Source organism: Rattus norvegicus, chromosome 8 (genome assembly GCF_036323735.1).
Source record: "Rattus norvegicus strain BN/NHsdMcwi chromosome 8, GRCr8, whole genome shotgun sequence".
Classification (NCBI taxonomy): Eukaryota; Metazoa; Chordata; class Mammalia; order Rodentia; family Muridae; genus Rattus; species Rattus norvegicus.
Genome location: NC_086026.1, coordinates 130,732,919 through 130,756,063, shown reverse-complemented (window position 1 = coordinate 130,756,063; position 23,145 = coordinate 130,732,919). Strand labels below are relative to the sequence as shown.

General features: G+C 48.2%; 1 protein-coding gene across 6 annotated transcripts in view; it reads left to right on the top strand.

The window, feature by feature from the left end:
• The window catches only part of Ano10 (anoctamin 10), a 119,067-nt gene that overhangs the window by 82,180 nt on the left and 13,742 nt on the right, over window positions 1-23,145 (top strand). For 5 of the 6 annotated variants that reach the window (XM_017596162.3, XM_039082772.2, XM_063266494.1 and 2 more), the window contains one exon: window positions 11,671-11,787. In XM_017596162.3, the coding sequence (XP_017451651.2) occupies window positions 11,671-11,787 (117 nt within the window). Of the gene's footprint in view, window positions 1-11,670; window positions 11,788-23,145 lie in introns of those variants that run through there. The other variant, XR_010054536.1, reaches the window with a different exon arrangement.

Below are 23,145 nucleotides of genomic sequence, written 5' to 3'. Positions count from 1 at the left end.
ATTGTCAGCAAAGGTCCAGTTTATACATTAGATGTGTGTGTGTGTGCGTGTGTGTGTGTGTGTGTGCGTGTGTGTGTGTGTGTGTGTGCGTGTGTGTGTGTGTGCGTGTGTGTGTGCGCTCGCGCATGTGCCACATTCTACCATGACAATAGCACCAGAAGGCTTGTGCAGGCTTCTATGGCTCACCATTCCCGCTGCCCTTCCTCCCGCCTCCATTGCCTTCACGTCACTGTCCCTCACGTCACCACCCTTCATGTCCCAGTCCTTCATGTCACCATCCTCCACATCACCATCCTCCATGTCACCGTCCCTCACGTCACCTCACGTCACCTCACATCACCGCCTGGTTACTGCCCTTAAGTGAGCGTAGCTAGAACACTGGAGCCAGTTAGCCTTTGCTCCTTGTCTATCAGCAGCTGTTAAGACTTTGTGGCTTTTGTGCTTTATTAACTCGTTTCTCCTTCTCTCTGAGGCAGTAAAGATGTAGTGTGGTTTCTTTAACCCTTCACCTATGTGAAAGGCTTTCTTTGGGTGCTTTCTAGCTTTGGAACTCATAAATAAAGCTGCTATGATCTACAATGTAGTTTGAAGTGTGTGCTTACAGTAGATACGTCCCTTAGAATGAGAACTATCCACATTTGCACCCCCCCCCCCACTGACTCATCTGTGCAGAAGAACATTTCTAGACAGCACCTGTTACCCATCATGCTCGGTTTCATGGAGCTTTCTAGTCTGATCTGGAAAGAGCCTGGCTTATGGTTAAGATGTATACACACAGAGAGAAGCACATCAACCTACATGTGAATGCCTGCAAGAACTTTTGGCTACCGTAGTCAGTGACGAGTAGTAGTACTTCACCGTGCTGTGTATTAACCATGAAGTGATACCACAGACTCCTGTTTAGAATGCTTGGTCCACAGCAGATATGACTTGGAGAAGGTTGTAGAAACCTTTACAAGTGCTACCATGCTGGATGAAGTAGCTGGTGGGGCTCTGGGGTGTGTCCTCTGCCTGATGCTTGTTCCATGCTGCTTCTGAGCTTGCTGTGATGTGGCTCGAGCAGCCCGCCATGATGGCCCGCCATGATGGCCCGCCATGATGGCCCGTCATGAGCTGCCCGCCATGATGGCCCGTCATGAGCTGCCCGCCATGATGGCCCGCCATGATGGCCCACCATGATGGCCAAGCCTCTGAATGCATGGTTGAAAATAAAGACTTCCTCACTTAAATGGTTTATATCACAGCAACAGAAAAGTAACATTGAAAACTGGTTTCAGGTGCTCATTTCCGTGAACAGACCTGAGACTGTGTGGTTCTAAGCCTGATTTGTGGGAGGAATCGGGAGAATTTGTAAGAGCTTTGAGAAAGCCTACAGTCCTGAGAGCAGCTGATTAGATGACTCCATGGGGAGTTCAGACAACCAGAATGTGGGAAAGTGGAGACTGCAGTGCAGATGGGCTGCAGCAAGTGCTGTGGCACGGATTTGTCTGCACCATGCCCATGCCCATGCCCATCATGGGGGATGAGTTGGGACACGGTGGACTAATCAATTTAGCAGAGGAACTTTCACATCAGCACAGAGGTCGGGCTGTGGCATACATATTGCCAGCTGCTTTTAGTTGTACAAGTTCTAGAATCTTCTTCCTCCTGTCTGCCTGTGTTCAAATAAGCTAAGCGTTGGTGCAGGAACTCCATGCAGCCTCTGCCCCCTCGGTACTCACCACCTCCTCGGTACTCACCACAGCAGGCCAGTGTCTGGGTCAAAGATGGGCCGTAGGCTAACATGGGACATGATGGTGACCAGAGCAGTAGTGGGATTATGGAGCAAACTTGTGGAATAGACAGATCACTGTTTGAACCGTTGAGACCTCCTGTCACCAGCACAATCTCCTCTGCTTTACAGCAGCACACAGTGTCTACAGTGTTGTACAAACAGTGCATACTGCGGCCAAACAGGAGAGTACTTACCTCTCCTGTAGGAAAGGCAGCTTGTGGGCTGGGAGGATGTGTAACCAGAGCTGAGATGTGAGCTTCCTTGAGCACAGGTAAGAACCAAGCTACCAATGCCATCCCTGGGATGAAACAGGAAGTGTCTCTGCTTTGCTTTTGAGTGCTATGACGTCACGTTGATGGGAAAGACCTAGGTTTTCTCTGCCTCTGACCCTGGTAATCCCAGCTCTTGGTCAGCGTGTGACTCAGAGAGCTATCCTGAGAAGAGTTGAACTTCACTGTTCCCTTCTGTTTTCCTGAGACCTTCACTAGTTTTATCAGGTGGATAACTCACATAGAACGAAAAGAATCCACTTCAAATGCTTGGTTTGATGGGTATATCTGTGTACACAGGTGAATTTGGAGCACTCTGTCTCTCCAGGGGTCCCCTGTCACACATACCCCGGCCCTGACAGTTTCAACACAGGCTGTCACTGTGGAGAATAATCACTTGTTATACATTCTTGCCAATGGAGTAACAGCCTTTATATCTGATATCTTACAGCCTTTGTATCTGAATTTCTTTTATTCATCATGAGGCTTTGGAAATCCATCAGTGTGACTGTGTGTCTATTCTAAATAGTCTATAACATTGTATGACCACACCATGATTTTCATATTCACTCGTCCCACAGACGGCTGCAGAGAACCCTCCTCTGTACGGTCCATGTGCTTACATCAGCACTTGAGTAGGTATGTCACAGTATCATTGCCACACTTCCTGTAAACACATCGTCCGCCCTGTAAGCACTTGCCGGACTGCTTCCCACGGTGCCTTGAGCATTTGACACTTCCACTGGCAGTCAAGAGCGTCATGAGCTCCAAACCTTCCCCATATCTATTTGCTCACCACTTCCTTTTGCTGCTTTTGGCTTTCAGCCTGTACGGGTGTGTGCTGGTTCTCCATGCAGCTTTAGCTTACGTTGTCTGGAGACAAATGGTGTCATGTGTTTTCCTATATTCTCACTGTCACTTTATGTGTTGTTAACACTGTTTTAAAACATTATTGCCACCATGCAGTCTTTCCATAGTCGAGGTGTTAGAGCTCTTGTCTGTTCAGTTAGTGTGACCAGTGTCAAAGTACACGGCAGGTCTGTCCCCCCAGGCTGTGGCTGGGCTTCTCACTGACTTGATGCTGTTTTGAAGATGAGTTTTAATTGTCATAAGCCTTAACTTGTCACTCTGCATGGTTATTGTTTTATTATGTCTTCTTTTAGAAACTTCTGGTTACCCCACAGTCCCAAAGACTTGCTCTCGCAGCCCCATAGTTTTGGTAATCCTGTTTCCAGCCATTTTCTGTTAACTTCGCTTGTAGCTGGGATAGGGGTTGGCATGTTTTATCCGGCTATCTCTCTGTCACTGTTGAAAACATCTGTATACTCCCTGATCCCTTATCAAATTTTTCTGTGTGTGAGACACATTGTATAGATATCCTTTTCCTCTCTTTTAGTTTTTTAAAATTTATTTCATGTGTGTGTGTCTGTATGTTGTATGCATACATGTCTGTGGAGGTCAGAAGAGAGTGGTGAATGCTCTGGGCTGCAAGTTACAGTTTTTAGCCGTAGTGTGGTTCTGTTTTTTGTGGGGGAGGGTTTTGTTAGTTTTTGTTTTTGTTTCTTTCCAAGAAAATCATGTGCCTTTTCCCATAGGGCTCTCTTATCTCCACAGCAGTATTTTATAGATTTTATTTAGTTATGGTTGTGTGTCTGTGCATGTGAGGAAAAGAAGGGGTGAGTATGCATGTGCGGTAGGGGACAACTTTCAGGAGCCGATGCTTTCCTTCCACAGTGAGCCCCGGGCTCTGGCACAAGTGGCCAGGCCAACATAGCAGCATGGCCGCCTCCTTTACCTGCCCAGCTGAGTCTCTGGCTTTATAGTTTTTTCTATAGCATTTGTAATAAACTCAGCAGTCCTTCTCATAGATGAGTATATATTGGTTTTCTATTTTAACTGCTTAGCGGAAGATTTATTTTTGTTTTCACTCTGTATTCCCTGACTCTGCCTGTCAACAATAGTAAGTGACCTCCATGGGGCGAAGCTCAGACCTCATATGCACATAATTTTCCATCTGTAGATCTCTAGAGCGTTCCTCTGGTTGGCTGGCTGTACTGACTGGAGCCTCTAGTGGAAGGTTGGTACTTTGTTCCCGGTTTTCAGGGAAAAGCAATGGGTGTTTTGCCATTTATATATGATACTAAACTATGATGTTTCATTGGTGGTGGTTGTGTATGTTGGGAGTGGTATATGTTTTTGTATGTATTTGGGGTACACTCCTGTGCATGTGTCTGTGGGTACACCCTCCTGTGTGTGCATGTGTGTCTGTGGGTACATCCTCCTGTGTGTGCATGTGTGTCTGTGGATTATCCTCTGTGTGTGCATGTGTGTCTGTGAGTGTATCCTCCTGTGTGTGTGCATGTGTGTCTGTGGGTGTATCCTCCTATGTGTGCATATCTGTCTGTGGGTACATCCTCCTGTATGTGTGCATGTGTGTTCGTGGATTCATCTTCCTGTGTGTGTGCATGTGTGTCTGTGGGTACATCCTCCTGTGTGTGTACATGTGTGTCTGTGGATTATCCTCCTGTGTGTGTGCATGTGTGTCTGTGGGTTATCCTCCTGTGTGTGTGCATGTGTGTTCGTGGATTCATCTTCCTGTGTGTGTGCATGTGTGTCTGTGAGTTCATCCTCCTGTGTGTGCATGTGTGTCTGTGAGTTCATCCTCCTGTGTGTGCATGTGTGTCTGTGGGTTATCCTCCTGTGTGTGTGCATATGTGTCTGTGGGTACATCCTCCTGTGTGTGTGCATGTGTGTCTGTGGATTATCCTCCTGTGTGTGCATGTGTGTCTGTGGATTATCCTCCTGTGTGTGCATGTGTGTCTGTGTGTACACCCTCCTGTGTGTGTGCATGTGTGTCTGTGGATTATCCTCCTGTGTGTGTGCATGTGTGTCTGTGGGTTATCCTCCTGTGTGTGTGCATTTGTGTCTGTGGGTACATCCTCCTGTGTGTGTGCATGTGTGTCTGTGGATTATCCTCCTGTGTGTGCATGTGTGTCTGTGGGTACATCCTCCTGTGTGTGCATGTGTGTCTGTGGGTTATCCTCCTGTGTGTGTGCATGTGTGTCTGTGGGTACATCCTCCTGTGTGTGTGCATGTGTGTCTGTGGATTATCCTCCTGTGTGTGTGCATGTGTGTCTGTGAGTTCATCCTCCTGTGTGTGTGCATGTGTGTCTGTGGGTACATCCTCCTGTGTGTGCATGTGTGTCTGTGGATTATCCTCCTGTGTGTGTGCATGTGTGTCTGTGGATTATCCTCCTGTGTGTGCATGTGTGTCTGTGGGTACATCCTCCTGTGTGTGCATGTGTGTCTGTGTGTACACCCTCCTGTGTGTGTGCATGTGTGTCTGTGGATTATCCTCCTGTGTGTGTGCATGTGTGTCTGTGGATTATCCTCCTGTGTGTGTGCATGTGTGTCTGTGGATTATCCTCCTGTGTGTGTGCATGTGTGTCTGTGGATTATCCTCCTGTGTGTGCATGTGTGTCTGTGGATTATCCTCCTGTGTGTGCATGTGTGTCTGTGGGTACATCCTCCTGTGTGTGCATGTGTGTCTGTCGGTTATCCTCCTGTGTGTGCATGTATGTCTGTGGGTACATCCTCCTGTGTGTGTGCATGTGTGTCTGTGGATTATCCTCCTGTGTGTGCATGTGTGTCTGTGGATTATCCTCCTGTGTGTGCATGTGTGTCTGTGGGTACATCCTCCTGTGTGTGCATGTGTGTCTGTGGATTATCCTCCTGTGTGTGTGCATGTGTGTCTGTGAGTTCATCCTCCTGTGTGTGTGCATGTGTGTTTGTGAGTTCATCCTCCTGTGTGTGTGCATGTGTGTCTGTGGGTTATCCTCCTGTGTGTGTGCATGTGTGTCTGTGGGTACATCCTCCTGTGTGTGCATGTGTGTCTGTGGATTATCCTCCTGTGTGTGTGCATGTGTGTCTGTGGGTTATCCTTCTGTGTGTGTGCATGTGTGTCTGTGGGTACATCCTCCTGTGTGTGCATGTGTGTCTGTGGGTACATCCTCCTGTGTGTGCATGTGTGTCTGTGGGTACATCCTGCTGTGTGTGTGCATGTGTGTCTGTGAGTTCATCCTGCTGTGTGTGTGCTTGTGTGTTCGTGGATTCATCTTCCTGTGTGTATGCATGTGTGTCTGTGGGTACTTCCTCCTGTGTGTGCACGTGGAGGTCAGAAATCATCGTAAGAACTCTTTCTCCTTCATTCTTCATCTTGGTCTTTGAGGCAGGGTCTCTCACAGGACCTAGAACTCACTGTTGCAGTTAGACTTGGGGGTTAGCCAGCAAGCCCAAGGCTCTGTCCTGCACCTCAGGTGTTGGAGTCACGGATATGCATTGCCATGGGGTACTAGGGCTCTGAACATGTCCTCACAGCAATTACTTCACTCCTGAGCCATCTCCCCAGCTCCTGTATCTGCTCATCTTTCCCCTGACACTGGGCTACATTCCCAGAATTAGATGTGCTGTTTAAGTTGAAGATATTTCCTTCTGTTTGTAGTTTGCTGAGGGTTTCCATAATGAGTGAATATTCCATGTCAAAACTTTTCTGCATTTGTCTCCTGAGAACAGTGTGTTGTTTGACATTAACTTTCTCCTGTAAAACCAGCTTTGTGTTCCTGAAATACTTATCAGTGGGCCTACAGTGTATTTCATTTCTCTCAGGAACCACATCTGCAGAGTACTAGTAACAGTCTTCATTGTAAGGGGTCTCTGGGTGAGGAGTGCAGGTCAGCATGGTCAGAATTTACGGGATTTCAGTCTTAAGTAACAAGTAGCACAGGTGCATGGGTTATGTCATCTCTCTTGTATGGGTAGCACAGGTGCATGGGGTTATGTCATCTCTCTTGTATGGGTAGCACAGGTGCATAGGGTTATGTCATCTCTCTTGTATGGGTAGCACAGGTGCATAGGGTTATGTCATCTCCCTTGTATGGGTAGCACAGGTGCATGGGGTTATGTCATCTCCCTTGTATGGGTAGCACAGGTGCATGGGTTATGTCATCTCCCTTGTATGGGTAGCACAGGTGCATGGGGTTATGTCATCTCCCTTGTATGGGTAGCACAGGTGCATGGGGTTATGTCATCTCCCTTGTATGGGTAGCACAGGTGCATGGGGTTATGTCATCTCCCTTGTATGGGTAGCACAGGTGCATGGGGTTATGTCATCTCCCTTGTATGGGTAGCACAGGTGCATGGGGTTATGTCATCTCCCTTGTATGGGTAGCACAGGTGCATGGGGTTATGTCATCTCCCTTGTATGGGTAGCACAGGTGCATGGGGTTATGTCATCTCCCTTGTATGGGTAGCACAGGTGCATGGGGTTATGTCATCTCCCTTGTATGGGTAGCACAGGTGCATGGGGTTATGTCATCTCCCTTGTATGGGTAGCACAGGTGCATGGGGTTATGTCATCTCCCTTGTATGGGTAGCACAGGTGCATGGGGTTATGTCATCTCCCTTGTATGGGTAGCACAGGTGCATGGGGTTATGTCATCTCCCTTGTATGGGTAGCACAGGTGCATGGGGTTATGTCATCTCCCTTGTATGGGTCGCAAGCTCAGAACAGTGGCCATTCCATCCTTCTCCCATGTGCTCCTTCTCATTGTCTGTCACCAGCTCCATGTCACTCAGTGACAAGACAGAGAATCATTAATGACCAAAGCTGCCAAATTTCCACTGGAGTAGGAACTGGGGACCCCTGTGCTGGCTGACCAGACCTTGAGCTCCAGAGACTCCTTGTAGACACTAGAGACCGAGTCTCCACTGTGCCTGCCAGTGTTTCAGATGTTACCCCACTGAGCCCATAAGGGTGTTCGCTTCATTTCTGGCACCGAGCTCCTTGAAGTGTGTGATGATCTTGTGGCTCATAGGAAATACACATCTGTCTTATGGTGAAGCACACATAGTCCTGGACATGTGACAAACACAGAGAAATGCACATGTGACCCACACGTGCTGCAGTAAGAGCGCTCATCTGAATTAACTCAGACACGAGTTAATCTTTGTGTTGACTTCCAAGTCTTCAAGCCATCTTTGTCTCCTCTCCTCTCTGAATTATTCCAGTGTGACCAACGCCGCCTCCCTCATCAGATTCTACCAACGCCGCCTCCCTCATCAGATTCTACATTAGCTGTTTCTCTTTTGGTAGCTTACCCGAGTTCCCATGAAATGTCATCCACAAATTGAGTTAATGGTGGTGCCAACACATGTCAAGCTTACAGAATGGTGATATTCTGTTTTGTGCTCCATCACAATATATTGTGTACATCTCTGAGCAAGACTTACAAGTAAGAAATACTAGAAAGCCTTGGCTCTTCTACTCCATTCCCAAAAATGCCGTGTGTAGACCACTGCCACCTCAGGTGTGCTGACCGAGCCAGCCCTGCTCCTCTGTCCATGGTGCACACACCTTTGCCCAGTTTCCATTCATCCCCTCTTCCTGTGTGGGCTCCCACAGTGGTGCATGTATGTGTGTCCTCCCTTTCTAGGGAAGCTTGGATACATAGTCAAGGCTTGGGGTTCTGAACAGCTCAGTCTTCTTCACTCAGCATCAGGTTTACCACGTGTACAGCGGCGTCTATAAATCCGGTTTGTTGCTTCTCTGGGTTGTACATGTCCATCTTGGTGCAGTCCAGTTTCCACTGTTTAGCATCTGGGCTCAGCCTTGTGCACTTCCTTGTGGCTGTGAGCAGAGATGCGTACAGTGAGCCGATGTCTAGCATCTTCAAGGTAAACCTCTGTGTGCTACAAAACTTTGGGGACCTTAAAATATCCATGTTTTATCTAAGGATGGCATTCAAAGTGTGGTAGAGATTGTCATTAATTATAAACCCCAGCATCTGTGAGTCTATTTTTATAGTGTCCTCTTCCTTTTCTACTAATGACTCTGCAGGTGTTGGTGGCTTTTCTGCACCTGCTGAGTACCAGGTTGCCAGGGAGAGCCAGCTAAGGTATCTGAAGAGCAGGCAAAGTGGTGTATATCCATTTCTATTTAAAGAAATTAATTACTTCAGCATATAGCAGGCATTTAAGTGGTTTTAAAATGTTAAACACAGCCCTCAGCTTCCCCTCATTCCAGTGCCATGAGTTAGCACCCCTGTGCTTTGAGCTTTTGAGAACGGCAGTGCCCAGAAGACAGAGGGAAGGAACCTCACTGTCCCTGTGTGCTACCAGATTTTGTAGTTCCCTTGTCCTTTTCACTTTCATGACAGGACCTAAGATCAGTTTGGGAATACCAAAAAATTAAAAACAGAAAAAAGAAAAAAGAATAGACAAACATCTGTGCAGGCAGATGCCCACTGTTAGAATGAGACTTTCACAGGGTGGGCTGAGGAGGTGACTCAACCGGTAAGTGCTTGCCTCGTAAGCATAAGGACCCAAGTTCAAACCCTGTAGCACATGTAGAAAAGCCAGGCGTGGGGTTGGGGATTTAGCTCAGTGGTACAGCGCTTGCCCAGCTCCGAAAAAAAGAAAAGAAAAAAAAAAGAAGAAAAGAAAAGAAAATCCAGGCATATTTAATGCCAGCAGTGGGGAGGTGGAGATGGGTAGAGCCTCGGGGCTCCCTTGTCAGTCAGCCTCACCTACTTGGCAAGCTCCAGGCCAGTGAGCTATACAGCTTCAAAAAAGAAAGGTGGACAGAGTCTGAGGAAGACATTGAGGTTATCCGTCACATGTGCACACACAGAAGTACACACATGCACACACATGAGCACACACATGCGCGCACACATATACACACACAATCAAGCTCTCGCATGTACTTCCTCACACAAAAATTCAAAAGGAGGTTTTTTTTATCTCATTTTCTTGGGGCACTTTGGGTCAAATCCAGGATTTCGAGCATGTTGAGAAGCACACGAACTGTGTCCCTGACCCACCATCTTTTTTTATTTGTAATCAGGCATGGCCTGATTTTTAGGTTGTGATTGAAGGACACAGACATTCATCACAACGTTATTTTTCTTCTGAAACATAGATGACAGGCAAACTGACCTGAGGCCCAAAATAGGCTGAAAGTAGCCAGGGGGTTGGATTCGACAAGACAGTTAACACAGTGATTTTATAGATGACCACATCTGTGTATTACCATACACCATGCAGAAATGACAGACACATGAGGAAAAGATGATTCATGGATTTGCAGTGTCTTGTAGGAGGACCTGACCATAGGTGCTGTGGTACCCCAGCCTGTGCTGTCCTGTGGTTAGTGGTCTCTGTCTACTTGGTGAGGCTGAGGAGCCTACTAATTTCTAGGTCTTCTGGTTACGACATGCTCAAATCTAGCATGATGCTGACTCCTATGCCCTCCCACTCTCTCCCACTGCTGTGCCCCCTCCCACTCCTGTGCCCTCCTCTCTCTCCCACTCCTGTGCTCTCCTCCCACTCCTGTGCCCCTCCTACTCCTGTGCCCTCCCACACTCTCCCACTCCTGTGCTCTCCTCCCACTCCTGTGCTCCCTCCCACTCCTGTGCCCTCCTCTCTCTCCCACTCCTGTGCCCCTCCCACTCCTGTGCCCTCCCACCCTCTCCCATTCCTGTACCCCCTTCTCCCACTCCTGTGCCCCTCCCACTCCTGTGCCCTCCCACCCTCCCCCACTCCTGTACCCCCTTCTCCCACTCCTGTGCCCCCTCCCACTCCAGTGCCCTCCTGCCCTTTCCCCAGGAGTCACTGTTTATTTCTCCTCTAAAGAATTTATTTTATTTTCCTTCACCTATCTTTATTCCTGTCAACAGTAGTGTAACTTAACTTGTCTGTCTCTCTTTGGCTTCTTTACCACCTTCTAATTTTCTTTTTTTACCTTTAAAGATTCCCACCTTTTGATGTTCTCAGTCATTCACACTCTCCCTTACCCCATGCTTTGTTCTCTGGTGATTCAGATATCTGAGGGTGTTGAACCTCTATATGAGACCCTAGACAATCATGGGTTTGGAGAAAGTCTTTTGGGTGGGGCCGTGCATCTGTGGGATTCAGTAGAGGCAATGCTCTCTGCCTGAATGTAAATTGCACGTCATATTATGAGGCATTGAGGATGCTAGAGAGGAAGGGAGTGGTCCTCAATTGCTAAGGTCTGAAAGGGTACACGGAGTCTGTGTCCTTAACTGCTGTGTGTGGAGAGACCAGTTTAAGGTTCAGTTATTCTATCAATGTTTAACAATGGTCATGTCATAAAAAAAGCCACACCAGACATCTGGGGGTGTAGAGAATTTGAGCATTTACACCGGCTATGGCCCCGGCTGTGGTTCAGATGAGCGGTGGTGGACAGAGGATGGAGCTGATGAAGAGTGCCGGGCACCGGCTTATTGCTCACCAATGTGCAGGTCAAGAATTCTCTGGATGGCTTTGGAACAAGCTTTACTTTTCTACAAAGCACCAAGAGTGTACATGGTATCAGTTTATGACAAGAACTTACTTTCAAAGAGTAAAACAAAATAAGCCAGTAATGGTTGGATGGACTATACCAGAGTCAGCCAGTGAACTCCTGTCCTGATTAGTCAGTGATATGTCAGAGGCCACTAACTCAAGAGTCCCCAAAGTTAACAGGAAGAGTTCACGTCCTTTATGATCTAACCTCTCTGATGGCGATAGGTGGGTGGAAGTCTCAACATGAGGTCTTTCTCTTCACAGCACGCACTCTTGGCTTTGAAGTTCATACTTGCCTTTGCCATCCCTGATAAACCACGCCACATCCAGATGAAACTGGCCAGGCTGGAATTCGAGTCTTTGGAGGCACTCAAGCAGCAGGTAAGAGCCGTGCGCCTGGAGACGCTGTCGGACTGTATTCCTCTAGCACAGGAGCCAAGTCACTGTGTTTCCCTTAGCACTGACTCAGTGAGTAAACACAGAGGACTCGGGCGGAGGATGGGCTAGCACAGCCCAGACCTATAATGTCAGCAAGGGCGCGGTTAAGCAAGTAGAAATAGCCAAGCAATGGGAAACGGTAAATACAAATCTGAGGTTTTTATCTGGAGACTACTAGATTCCTCTAGAACACCATGTTCCCCAGTCTAGCAACCACCACATTAGAGGGAGTCCCTTGTCTGTGGAAACACAGTCATAAGACACCCCAGGCAATGTAAATCAGTAGGAAAAACAGCATAGAAGATTGTTTCCTGGTCCTACCAAATGAAAGAGAAGGTGGGGGGAGGGGAAAGGAAAAGGGAGAGGGGTAGGGGGGAAGAGAGAGAGAAGTCAGGGGGAGAATAAGGGGAGAGCTTACCCACAGTGGGATTCACCACTGGCGATTTTCTATCTGTGAGGAGAAGAACCAGAAGACAGTGAGTTTCTAGATGCTCAGAGTGGTCGTCTCCTGTGACATGTCTCAGTTTAAACAACAAGGCAATGGAGGCAGTGGAGTGGGCAGTGTCTTCTTGAGAACCCACTTCAGCTCCAACACCTTGAGCACCACACCATACTTAACTGGAGGGGGAAACATGAGAAGAGTTCACCGTAGCTGACCCTCTGAGAAGGAAGGGCTCTCAGGGCAGTGTTACAGATGTGGACCTCCCCCTTGTTAGGAGAGTACCATGGCTGGATGTGGGGGTTCGGCCCAGAAGAGGAGACAAGAGAACCTGGTCCCAGACAGCTGGGCTGGTTGTGCCATGGTGGATGACAAGACTCAGTTTTGGGGTTTGCTAGAGAAATGGGTCCGGTGTGTTCTTACCTGAAACTCAGCCTCGTTCAAGCTCCTAGTGCTCCACAGTGAAACCTCCCTGTGGTGGAGATCTGAGTTCTAGAGAACTATACTGGTCACGTGGCAGACTGCAGACATGGAGGGTTACACAGCTAAAATCCGTAAGGTGTTATGAGAGCAGCAGGACGCTGGATGGCACCTGAGCTTTGGGTTCTAAGGCAGCCAGGACTACAGCATAATGAAATGCTGTCCCCCAAAAGGTAAGGAGACAGGATATAAGTTTTATATAAAATAATGTTTCTTTCACGCAAAATAAGCAGTTTTAAATATTATTGGAAATTTTCCATTTACAGAAAAATGAGAACATAAAGTCTTTAGATGGTAACTTGTTAAAATAGCATGGATAATCTGTATGAAGGATATTTTTAAAGTGTCCTGGAATTAGAAAATGCTATCTTGGGCTGGGGAGATGGCTCAGTAGTTAAAACATGAAGACCAGAGACCAGACTCCAGAACCCACATGGCGACTGGCCTGCAATTCCAGCATCAGAAAACAGAGATAGAGACCCATCTGCAGAGCAAGCTGGCCAGCAAGATTAGCTGTAGCAAGGAAGTGTGGGATGACTGGGAAATCCTGCCTCAATGAACTACATAGAGGGTGATTCCCGACATTGACTTTGTGCCTCTGCATGTCCCCACAATCTGTGCACAAACACACCACACAGCCAAACCCACACATGCACATATACACATGTGCCCCCACACACACTTGTAAATTAAAAAAAGAAAAGGTATTTAGTCTTGGGGAAACTCCCTGTCAGTCAAATAGGCAGGAACAACATGGGGAGAGCTCAGCTTTTCTTCATCCCTCCCAGTTAGCCTCACTGCTGGAGAAGGGGACATCCCAGAATGTTCAGATGACCCTGCTTGTGCCTCTCAGCACTTCAGTTGCCAAGTGCCTTTCATAGAGCTTGTGGTTTCTGCCTTCTTAGCCTTTCGTTCCAGCCTCTATCTTGTAACTAGCTGTGGTTTCAACTCCCTGCTCTGCCCTCTGCCACAAGAGAGGCTTCTGCTTACCTCCTGTTGCCCTGCCTCCTCGGTTCCCACCCCAGAGCCAGGCACAGTCGAGCTTAGGCAGCCTCTGCCACCAACCCTGTCAGGAGATGGGTTTGCGCTTGGAATGGGGTTGGCCTTTGGGCCAGCATACCAACAATCCTGACTCGCAGACCCGGGTCTGGAGTTGGAGGCGCTCAGCACCTTCTGTTGAACCTCCCAGGGACAAACTGTTTTGCAGTGAACTTGGAAGGAAAGTGCTAGAAGCAGAGCTCAGTCCCTCACGGCAGGAAACTTGCATTCCTAAGCACACAGGCGAACTAGACATGGATAAAAAGAGCAAACAGGTGAACTCATTTGCTTTACAAAGGGCATTTGAAATAGCTCAGCTCAGTTGAGACCTTCAGGAAGAACTTGGGCAGATGGGCTGACAGAGACCACCACCCGATGTTTGTGTTTCTTTATAAATTGGCTTACTTGGTATCCAGTCCTTTTTAAAGATCCAACTAAAAACAGAAAGTTTATCCAAGATCCATTTGGTAACTGGAGTCCAGTACACATCCCAGAGCAATCCGTAGCACTTAGCTAGCTACTCCAGGCAGTGAGGATGGAAGCCTAGAGCCTCCCAGGAAGATGGCAGCCACTGAAATCAGCTCAAAGAACAAGACAAGGGCCCAAGTCAGCACAGGACTGCTGCCCAGAGGGTTGGTGCTCAGCCCTCATCCACACTGCCTGTCTAGCTGGGATAGCGCTCAGGAGGGTAGAGTCTGCTAAGCATGTGTGGTGCCCTGGCTTCCCTCCCTCCCCAACACAGGAAGAATGAATATTGTCTTGGTTTTCTGGTGTTAAATACATTTTAACCATTTCTCTGGTATCTCCCTTTCTCTACTTCTGTGTCCTTGAGGTATGGGAAACACATCTTTAACAAAACCTGTAAGGTTTCACACAGAGAATGAGGGTGCAAAGGCACCCAGCACAGAATGAAATGTCAGAGGGTGTGTGGAGACTACGCTGCCTATTGTATTGATCTAGAAATCTAAGACTTGTAAACCTAAAGTTTCTCAAGTCAGAGACGTTTGTTTTGGTCCAATAAAGAAGCGACAGCTGTGAGAACTGGGAAGTCCCTGGGCCTTGAGTAGGGAAGGCCCAGTGCCCAAGTCCTAAAAGCAGGTCCACGTCCAGTAGGTGAGCTCCGCTTTGCAGAGATTGAGGAGCCTGGTGCCCTCCGAGTCAGCCCATCCCTCTTCCTGGGCCACACAGCTCACCTCAGAGGCCTGTGAAGTTGCTGGGCAAGTCTATACCTGTGCTACCTGTGCTCTGTTCTTCTTGCTATTCCACAGGGCTCAGGAGAGATGGTGCCTACCACACAGGCCATAAGGTCATGATGAGGATATACTGGGACAGTGTGCTGAGGGGAGACAGGGATGCTAGGTGGGAACAAGGACCTCCTCATTCCTGAGCACCTTGTGTGACACCTGCAGCCACATCTGGGTGGTGTCTTAGAGTTCTGATTGCTGTGATCAAACACCCTGACCATAAACAACTTGGGGAAGAAAGTGTTTATTTCAGTTTACAACTCTCAGGTCATACTCCATTGCTGACAAAAGTCAGGGCAGAGACCATGCATTGTTGCCTACTGGCTTGTTCCTAATTGTCTGACCCAGCCTGCTTTCTGTAGCATTCAGGACCAATAGCCCAGAGGTGGCACCACCCACCTTGAGCTGGACCCGCCCACAATAATCATCAACCAATAAAGTGCACCACAGCTTTGCCCACAGGCCAATCTGGTGAGGTCATTTTCTCATTTGAGGTTCCCTCTTTCCAGATCAGTGCAGTTTGTGTCAGACTGACATAAAACTAGCCAGCAGAGAAGCAAGTAGGATTGGACCTTGGAAGCAACCCCAACTTTCTCCATGGTCCTCCACAGTTGGAAATTCTAGGTGTTGGCTGTGGCATCTGGTGTATCCTACGGATAAATGAGCTACACACGAGTAAAATCCCTCACACCTGGGTGACTCCCAGAAGCCTCTGAGTGGGGTCTGTTAGCCATTCCTTGGTGATTTCTCCCACAGTAGCTTTGCCTCAGCTAATGAATTAACCTTCTAGACTTTTCTGCCTTAGCTTCTTCAGTATATCCTTCCTGTGCCTGCACAAACACCATGATAAACATCCTCACAGGTGCTGGAGAGGTAGCTCAGTGGGTGAGCGCTTGCTATGCTAATGTGACCTGAGTTAGTACCCAAGTACCACAGAAACCAGAGGCCGGATGTGGCCATGTCAGGCCTGTACTCCCAGCGCTGTGTGGACAGAGCGCTGTGCGGGGCTCTCTGGATGCCACCCTCGCTCCAGGTTCAGTGGGAGGCAGTGCCTGGAGGGGGATGTAGAAAACTGAAGGAGCAGGACACTTGGTGTCCCCACCCCGCACACCCTCTAACCTCTGTGTGTAAAGAGTAGGGGGGTTGGGGGAGGGGCTGTGTCTGCTCCTAGGAGGAGATGTTGGCTCCTGGGTGGCTCATTCACTTCCTCTGCCATTCTTCTCTCGCTTTGGGGTCTCAGGGTCTCCATCTCCTGCCACTGTGTGATGGGGCCACTGTCCTTGGTCAGGCTTTTGTCTGTTCTGTGAACCGTGAAGTCCCCAGGTCCAGGCAGTGTCCCACACAGTACAAGGCCTGGCATCCAGTAGTCTCTGATTAAAACCTCAGATTTGTTGGCTCGTACGTAGTTCAGACACCAGTGCATTAAATAAATGACAAAGTGAGAGTCTTAAAATAGACACAGGCAAGAATGGAGACAAGTCATGTGCCTTCCTGGGATTGCTGAGGGGAGGAATGTGCTGAGTCGTTCCACATAAGCCCTTCAGACGGACCCCAGGAAAACTTGCCTGGTAAAACTCAGATTCTGTCCCATCGGTAGTGAGGAAAGCTTACGAAGTCTGTAGAATGACCACAAAGTAGGCCGGGTGCTACATTAGCCCTCTAGAACCTGGCAATGCAGGTTGCTAGAACCTGGCAAATGCAGGCTGTGGAGCAGCCCTGTACCCTGCTGGGCTGCAGTTCCCTCTGTATTCTCCATTCTCCAGAGAAGTCCTCAATGTACATGACTCCTTCAAATGGAGCTGCAGCTCCTAAAGGCCTCGTGACTGTGTTTGCTTTTCCCAGGGAGCAGCCTGTCAGTCGCTGCTGATCTCATTTGTTCTCTAAACAAAATTTAATCCGTACATCTTAGTTTCTCCATCAGATATGAGATGCGTGACTGAGGTGAAAAGCTTTGCTACATGTACTCTACTATGGTAAAAAAAAGAAATTATTCAGGAAAAGGATAATACAAATATGGTTTCCTGTAGTTATTGAGCTTGGAGCTTCCTGGGGAAGGCTGTGTTATGAACACCTGCGGGGTTGAAGCCCGCATATGTTTTTAAGCTACCAAATGCTAGTCGTTGACTTTTGAATGACCCTCCACTCATTGTATCTGCATATTGGAACACTCTACATGCAAAGGACACACAGGTCATTGTTGTTCCGGGCAAGAGTCTCAGTGCGCTGTCCCCCAACTCACCATTTGGCTGCCTCAGCCTGCTAAGTGCCGGGTTATAGATGGGCCCTGTTGAGACGTACCCTGTGAAACATTCTTCAACTTTTCACTGCTAAGATTAGAGATCCTTTGAAACAGAAGCAGCTATGCTGTTTTTACTACTGATTTACATTGCCTGGGGTGTCTTATGACTGTGTTTCCACAGACAAGGGACTGCCACTAATGTGGTGGTTGCTAGACTGGGGAACATGGCGTTTTAGAGGAATCTCCAGGAATTGCACGTCTGCTCATCTCTTTCTCTGAGGCATAGAAAGCAGAACTCAGGGAATGTTTGAATCCAGTAATTATTTAAAATACCACCCAATCAATAGGAAATAATCATACTGACGATGGTTCTGAAAATATAAATAGCAATATTGTAATGCAAAATAAAAATGCAAGCGATTAAAATTTATCCTAAAGATATTCCCTTCAGTTAGCCCCCTGGGTCCATGGGTCGACTGTGCCCTGGGGCATTGCTCCCTAAGCTGTACTGCACACGCAGCTGCATCTGTACTGTTCACACAGTAGTAGGTACTGGCAGATGACTAAGGGAGGCTGTGTGGGTGAGATGCTGGGTCATTTGTGCAAGGACACTGGTGTCCATGGAGCCAATCCCTCACTGACCCTGAGTCACCCCAACCATATACGATGGTTGAAGCTTAAATATGAAGTAGATCAGACATTACCTGCATTGTTCGATTGGCGAGTGTTAGGAGAAGAAAGCCCTACTGATCCTGACTCAACCCCTAAGGTTACAGTGTAAGAACACGTCTCTGTCTGTGCTTGTCGGCTTACAAGATGGACCCAGTGTTCTATGCCTCCCAGTATTTATACCTTTGTGAGTTCCTGTGTCCTTGTGGTTCTGAGTGTCCAGAACAATACTGCAGCCATGATGGCAGGTCTACTCCAGGCGAGGTTATGAAAACAAAGGCCTCTGGCTTTCTGGCTCCTGAATCACTGGCTCTCGGGAAGAGAAGGCTGCTGGGTCCTAAGGACACTCAGGCAGCCACATGACAAGGAACATGGCTGCCAACACCCCTGAGTAGCTCAGATTCTCTGCACCAGGAGTTGACAGATCATTCTCTGTGAAGAACAGATAGTAAACAGTCCCAAATATGAGGACCAGGTCCTCTGTCACAGTATTGAGTTCTCCAGTCTGCCAACAGAAAAGAATGACTCTAGGCCACAAGCTTCACTTACAAATGCAGATCGCAGGTGAAGTACTCAGCAGTCGCCTCCAAGCCTTGGGCCAGCTTGGAGACTGCAGTCTGACTCCACTCTCAGAGGCTTCTCAGGAGCTCTGTTCTGACCACAGCTGCCCAGCCACTTGCAAATTCCTGTCCCACCTTAAGTGTGAGACAGTGATCTGGTAAGCCTCTGAATTTTGGAGGACTTCCTAAGCACCAGCAACCCAGAAAAAGAGACTAGCTGGGTGATCCATGGCCCAAGTTTTGCCCTAAGTTAGCTGTTGATGAAGCTGGACAGTGGCAGACTGGGGTTCTTTCTTTTTAATGAAAGCAGAACAGCTGGTCTAAATTCAAACACCCACCCCAGGCCTTCGGCTCTGAGGCCCTGTGTTCTTAGTTCCCTTCATAATTTCCTTAAGATTACGTAAAGACACACCATCATTGCTGCAGTTCTGTGCAGGGTACACAGAACCACAGAGACCCCACAGAAGCATAAATGCCAAGAGTCCCTGATCACAGGGACAGGGACAAGCACAGCCAGAGGCGGACCCTTCTCCATGGAGTCAGTGACAGGATCACTGATGTTTTCCCACTGTCTGAGTCCTGGCTTCCGTCCAGCACAGTTCTTGGAACTTAGATGACACTGCTGCTGCCGAACCACCCTGGAGCCATCTCCACCTCTTTGTGCTGTACACTAGGTAAAACCAAGACTTGTTCACTGCAAAAATGCAGTAACACTCGGAATTTACAGTCCAGTCAATGTTCCTACAGGCTGTGCTGTGGCAGCCAGTGCTCACAGGGCCTGGGTGTATGGACCACCAAGTCTCATGCCAACCTTTAGTTCATTCACAACATTTTATTTGTTTGTTTAAAGACAGGGTCTCAACTCTGTAGCCCAGGTTGGCCCTGTCTTTATGCCTACTGTTTGAGCCCCTGAGCACTGGGATTACAGGATCAATAACTAACTTTATAGGCAAATAAAGTTCTGCCTATAAGGTATACAGTGTTGTGTTTATAAAAGATAGGGAGTGGGAGGGGGTAATGTTCAGCGGTGTTCATGCCGAGACATCCCTAACCCCTGAGGGACCAGGCACACGACATAGAGTAGAGTTTGTTTAGGGCATGGGAAAGGGAGTTCAGAGGGTAGTAGGTCAGAGATGTGGGGGATAGAGAAATGGAAGAGTAGAGGCCGACCACGAGCACGTGGAGAGAAGGGAGGAAGGGAATGGGGAGAGAGGGGACAAAGGGGGAAGAGGGTGAGAGCAAGAGAGCAAGAGGAGGGGGTGAGCAGCCCCTTTTATAGTGTCAGGCCAACCTGGCTGTTGCCAGGTAACTGTGGGGGTGGAGCTTAGACAGAATGCTAACATACAGAATGGATGTTTGAAGTAACCTGTCTTTGGATCTGTTTTATGAACCCACATATTCACCTCCCCAGACTGGTCCAAGAGTGGCTCTGGCTGGGTGAGGATCTCGGAGCTGGGTCATTCTGATCCTGTGGTTTCCAGAATGGCCAAGAGATAAGATTCAGGCTGTTTTACTGTGACAAGTTTCCTGGACAGTTGACCAAGTGCTCTGGGTGATACCATTCACAGAGAACATGACTGTGAATGAGACCTCCTGGGGAAGCCATGGGGAGAACGAACATCAGAATCCCAGACCATTTCCTGTTCTTAGGCTGCAGCAGCCCATCCTCCCACCTTGAAAACTCTCCTCAATGTTGTTTCCCTGTTTTCAAAGGTGCCTGAGAAAAAAACATTGCCTCTTGGTCACTGTGAGGTGGCTTTCTTGCTGGCTCTCCACTTAGAGCCCTCAGGGAAGTTCTGGCAGGATACTTTAACTTGGTAATGCAGGTCTTGACCCCAAGCCACTGGAGGGGAAAGACATGGCCTAGTGTGTGTTATTTGAAAAGTAAGTGGCTGTCTAGAGGCTGTCCACCCCTCCTCAGGTGCCAAGAGCCACCCTCCTGCAGCAAATTTTCACTTTTCTGTTTGCATTGCCTTGGCAGCGACTGCAGGCGTATTGCTGATTTGCAAGGCTGGGTTTCCTGACGATGAGAGGAAGCAAACTGCCACATGTCTGAGAGGCAGCTCCTACCCTGTCTGCTTTCACGTGGGATAGAGATTGTTTTGATTAGAGACAGAGTCAAACTAGATTACTTTTGGAGGGGGTGGGGGTACAGAACTAATGTGTTGACTTTTTTCAAGTATGTCCTGTACAAAACTTGTTTCGCACTGATTTATTTATGTGTACATTAATGTATTATGTAGGCCTCTTTTCTGTTAACAGTAGGCAAAGTGAAGACAGAGCCAACCCTGATCCTCCTCGTGGGTTCAGCCCACTGTGGATTTGAATGACTATTCTCAAAAGAAAGCACTCTTCTTCTATGAATGATGCCATATGTGTGTGCATGTGTGTGTGTGTGTGTGTATATGTACATGTGCATACATGAGTATGAGTGGCCTGTGGTACCAGGGGTGGAACTGCTACGACAGAGATTCACAGGACCTTATCACTTTATCTGCAGATAGGATCTTGCTAAGTTGCCTCTGCTGGCTTTTACTAGAGATCCCTCAGCTGCAGCCCACAAGTAGCTAGAAAGCAGCTGGGTGTGTGCACAGCGCTCTGGCCTAATCCACTGGTAAGTGCTGCTGTGCTGTAGGATCACAAATGGAAACGCACCCTGGGGGGTTGAGAGAAGCAGCAGGGTTTCTTCCTTCAAGGAATCAGCTATGAATGAGAAGTGAGGCACGAGGGCATGTCTGGGGTGCCCTCATTCCCCTTGACCTGCTGAAGTGAGCCTCCCCAAAAAGATGAGATAATCCAGTCTTGCTCTCCAGGGAGATTCCAGGTCTGTGCAGAGGGTCAGTGTCAGCAGCTGAGGAAGAGCATCTGCATTTGGTTTGGCAGCATGAGATCAGATTGTCAAGAGATTCTGGTAGGATTCCTAAGCTTGTGACTCCGAGGACTGGGTCAAGTCTGCACTGGGGTGGAAGAGACGTGTAAACCAACAAGTCACATGGCCTTGGAATGCCCAGGCAACCCCTGCAGAACTCTCATGGCTGTATGCATTGTGGGTTGGGGTGACCCAGAGGTGGTCGCAGGAGGATCAGCCAGCACGATTCTACAGATACCATGTTCTCAAAGGAGGGGAAAGGATTTGAAATGTTGAGGAATTAGCATCTTGACTTTGTCGTAAGGAAGGATGAAGAAAAGGTTTCAGGTTGTGTAAGCACATCAGTGTCACGCATCGCTCATCCTTGCCAGCCGGGGCCGTGCACAGGCTGTAGCAGTATAGCAGCATGACATTGTTTCAGACTCACATCACTGGAGTTGAGGTCCCCAACATTTTAAATGCAGCCTCCAAACACATGGCCACAGTTAGTTCTGACTTTCAAGTGTTTTACCGATGTGTGGATATGGGCAATAAAGGTACCTGCATGCACTTACGTTGGTATGCAGTAGCTGTGCCCTGAGCCCCAAGCAGCACGAGCCACACCATTTTCCAAAACAGCCTGAAAACAAGGCCCCATTCCACCCAGGGCCACCCAAGAGCCATGGAAAGGGACCACGGAGCAGTTTCCATGAAAATGGGATTCTTCCTGTGCCCAAGAGCCACAATCCGTGATCCTGAATGTGTTCATGTTCTTCAAAGAAGCCTGTGTGCTAAGCAGGCTGTTTTCTCTTTTTTTAATGATGGTGAGACAGAACCCAAAGACAGGCAGGTAGGGTACTCCAGAGGCAGAGGCAGAAGATGGCTGCAGAGCCCCATACCAGTGTAGACTAAGGAGTGAGCACCTGTACAAGAAGATAAGGGGGAGGAACAGGAAGGAAGGGGCAGGGAATTAAAGGTCCAGAATTAAAGTGGGACCCTGGACCTTTAACACAGACAATGAAATGAAAATTGACTGTGGGATGTTTCTTCTTAATGATGTGACCACCACAACTGCTCACTCAGGCCCCGAATAGCCACAGCCGTGGGTTTGTGTCACAACACTTTCTCATCCCTGAACTCAAACAGTGCATGTCAGAGGAAGTCTTTAAGATGAAACAAAAATGAGTCCGCCCACTTGAATGTTATGATTTTTACTTAACTTTAAATTTTTCTTCGTCTTGAAACCTTTCATGAGCAAGGTGACCTAGGAGTCACAGTCACCATGCAGACATCTCAGTGCATGCACCCCACCCCCTCTCACCCTCACTCCCTCCCCCCTCCTCCCACCTCCTTCTTCCCTCTGTCCCACCATCCTTTGTCACACCTTGGCTCCCCTGACTCTTTGTAGCCACAGTTAAGGCTCTTGTTTCATGGCCCCCCAAGTCTGTGTGCTCAGGCCGCTGAGGCTGAGGCAGAGCTGGGCTGAGCTCTCAGTGGCTGACAGCAGAGACGCTGGTTTATGAGTTGATTGGACTTTTCCTCCTTTTTTCACATCACAAGTTGGAGAATGCCTCAATTAGATATTTCACCGTAACTCTATGGTGCCTGAAAGAAATAGAGGAAAACATTCTTCTCTCCAGAACCGAAGGAGGAGGCAATAACCTCTGTCACAGTGGCTGCTGAGAATGACCAGGGTCCTATGAATTTGTTGGTAATTAGGCAGTGAGAACCATATATTTTAGGCTAAAATTCTAGCTTTGAACAAAAGCTTAGAGATTAAACTG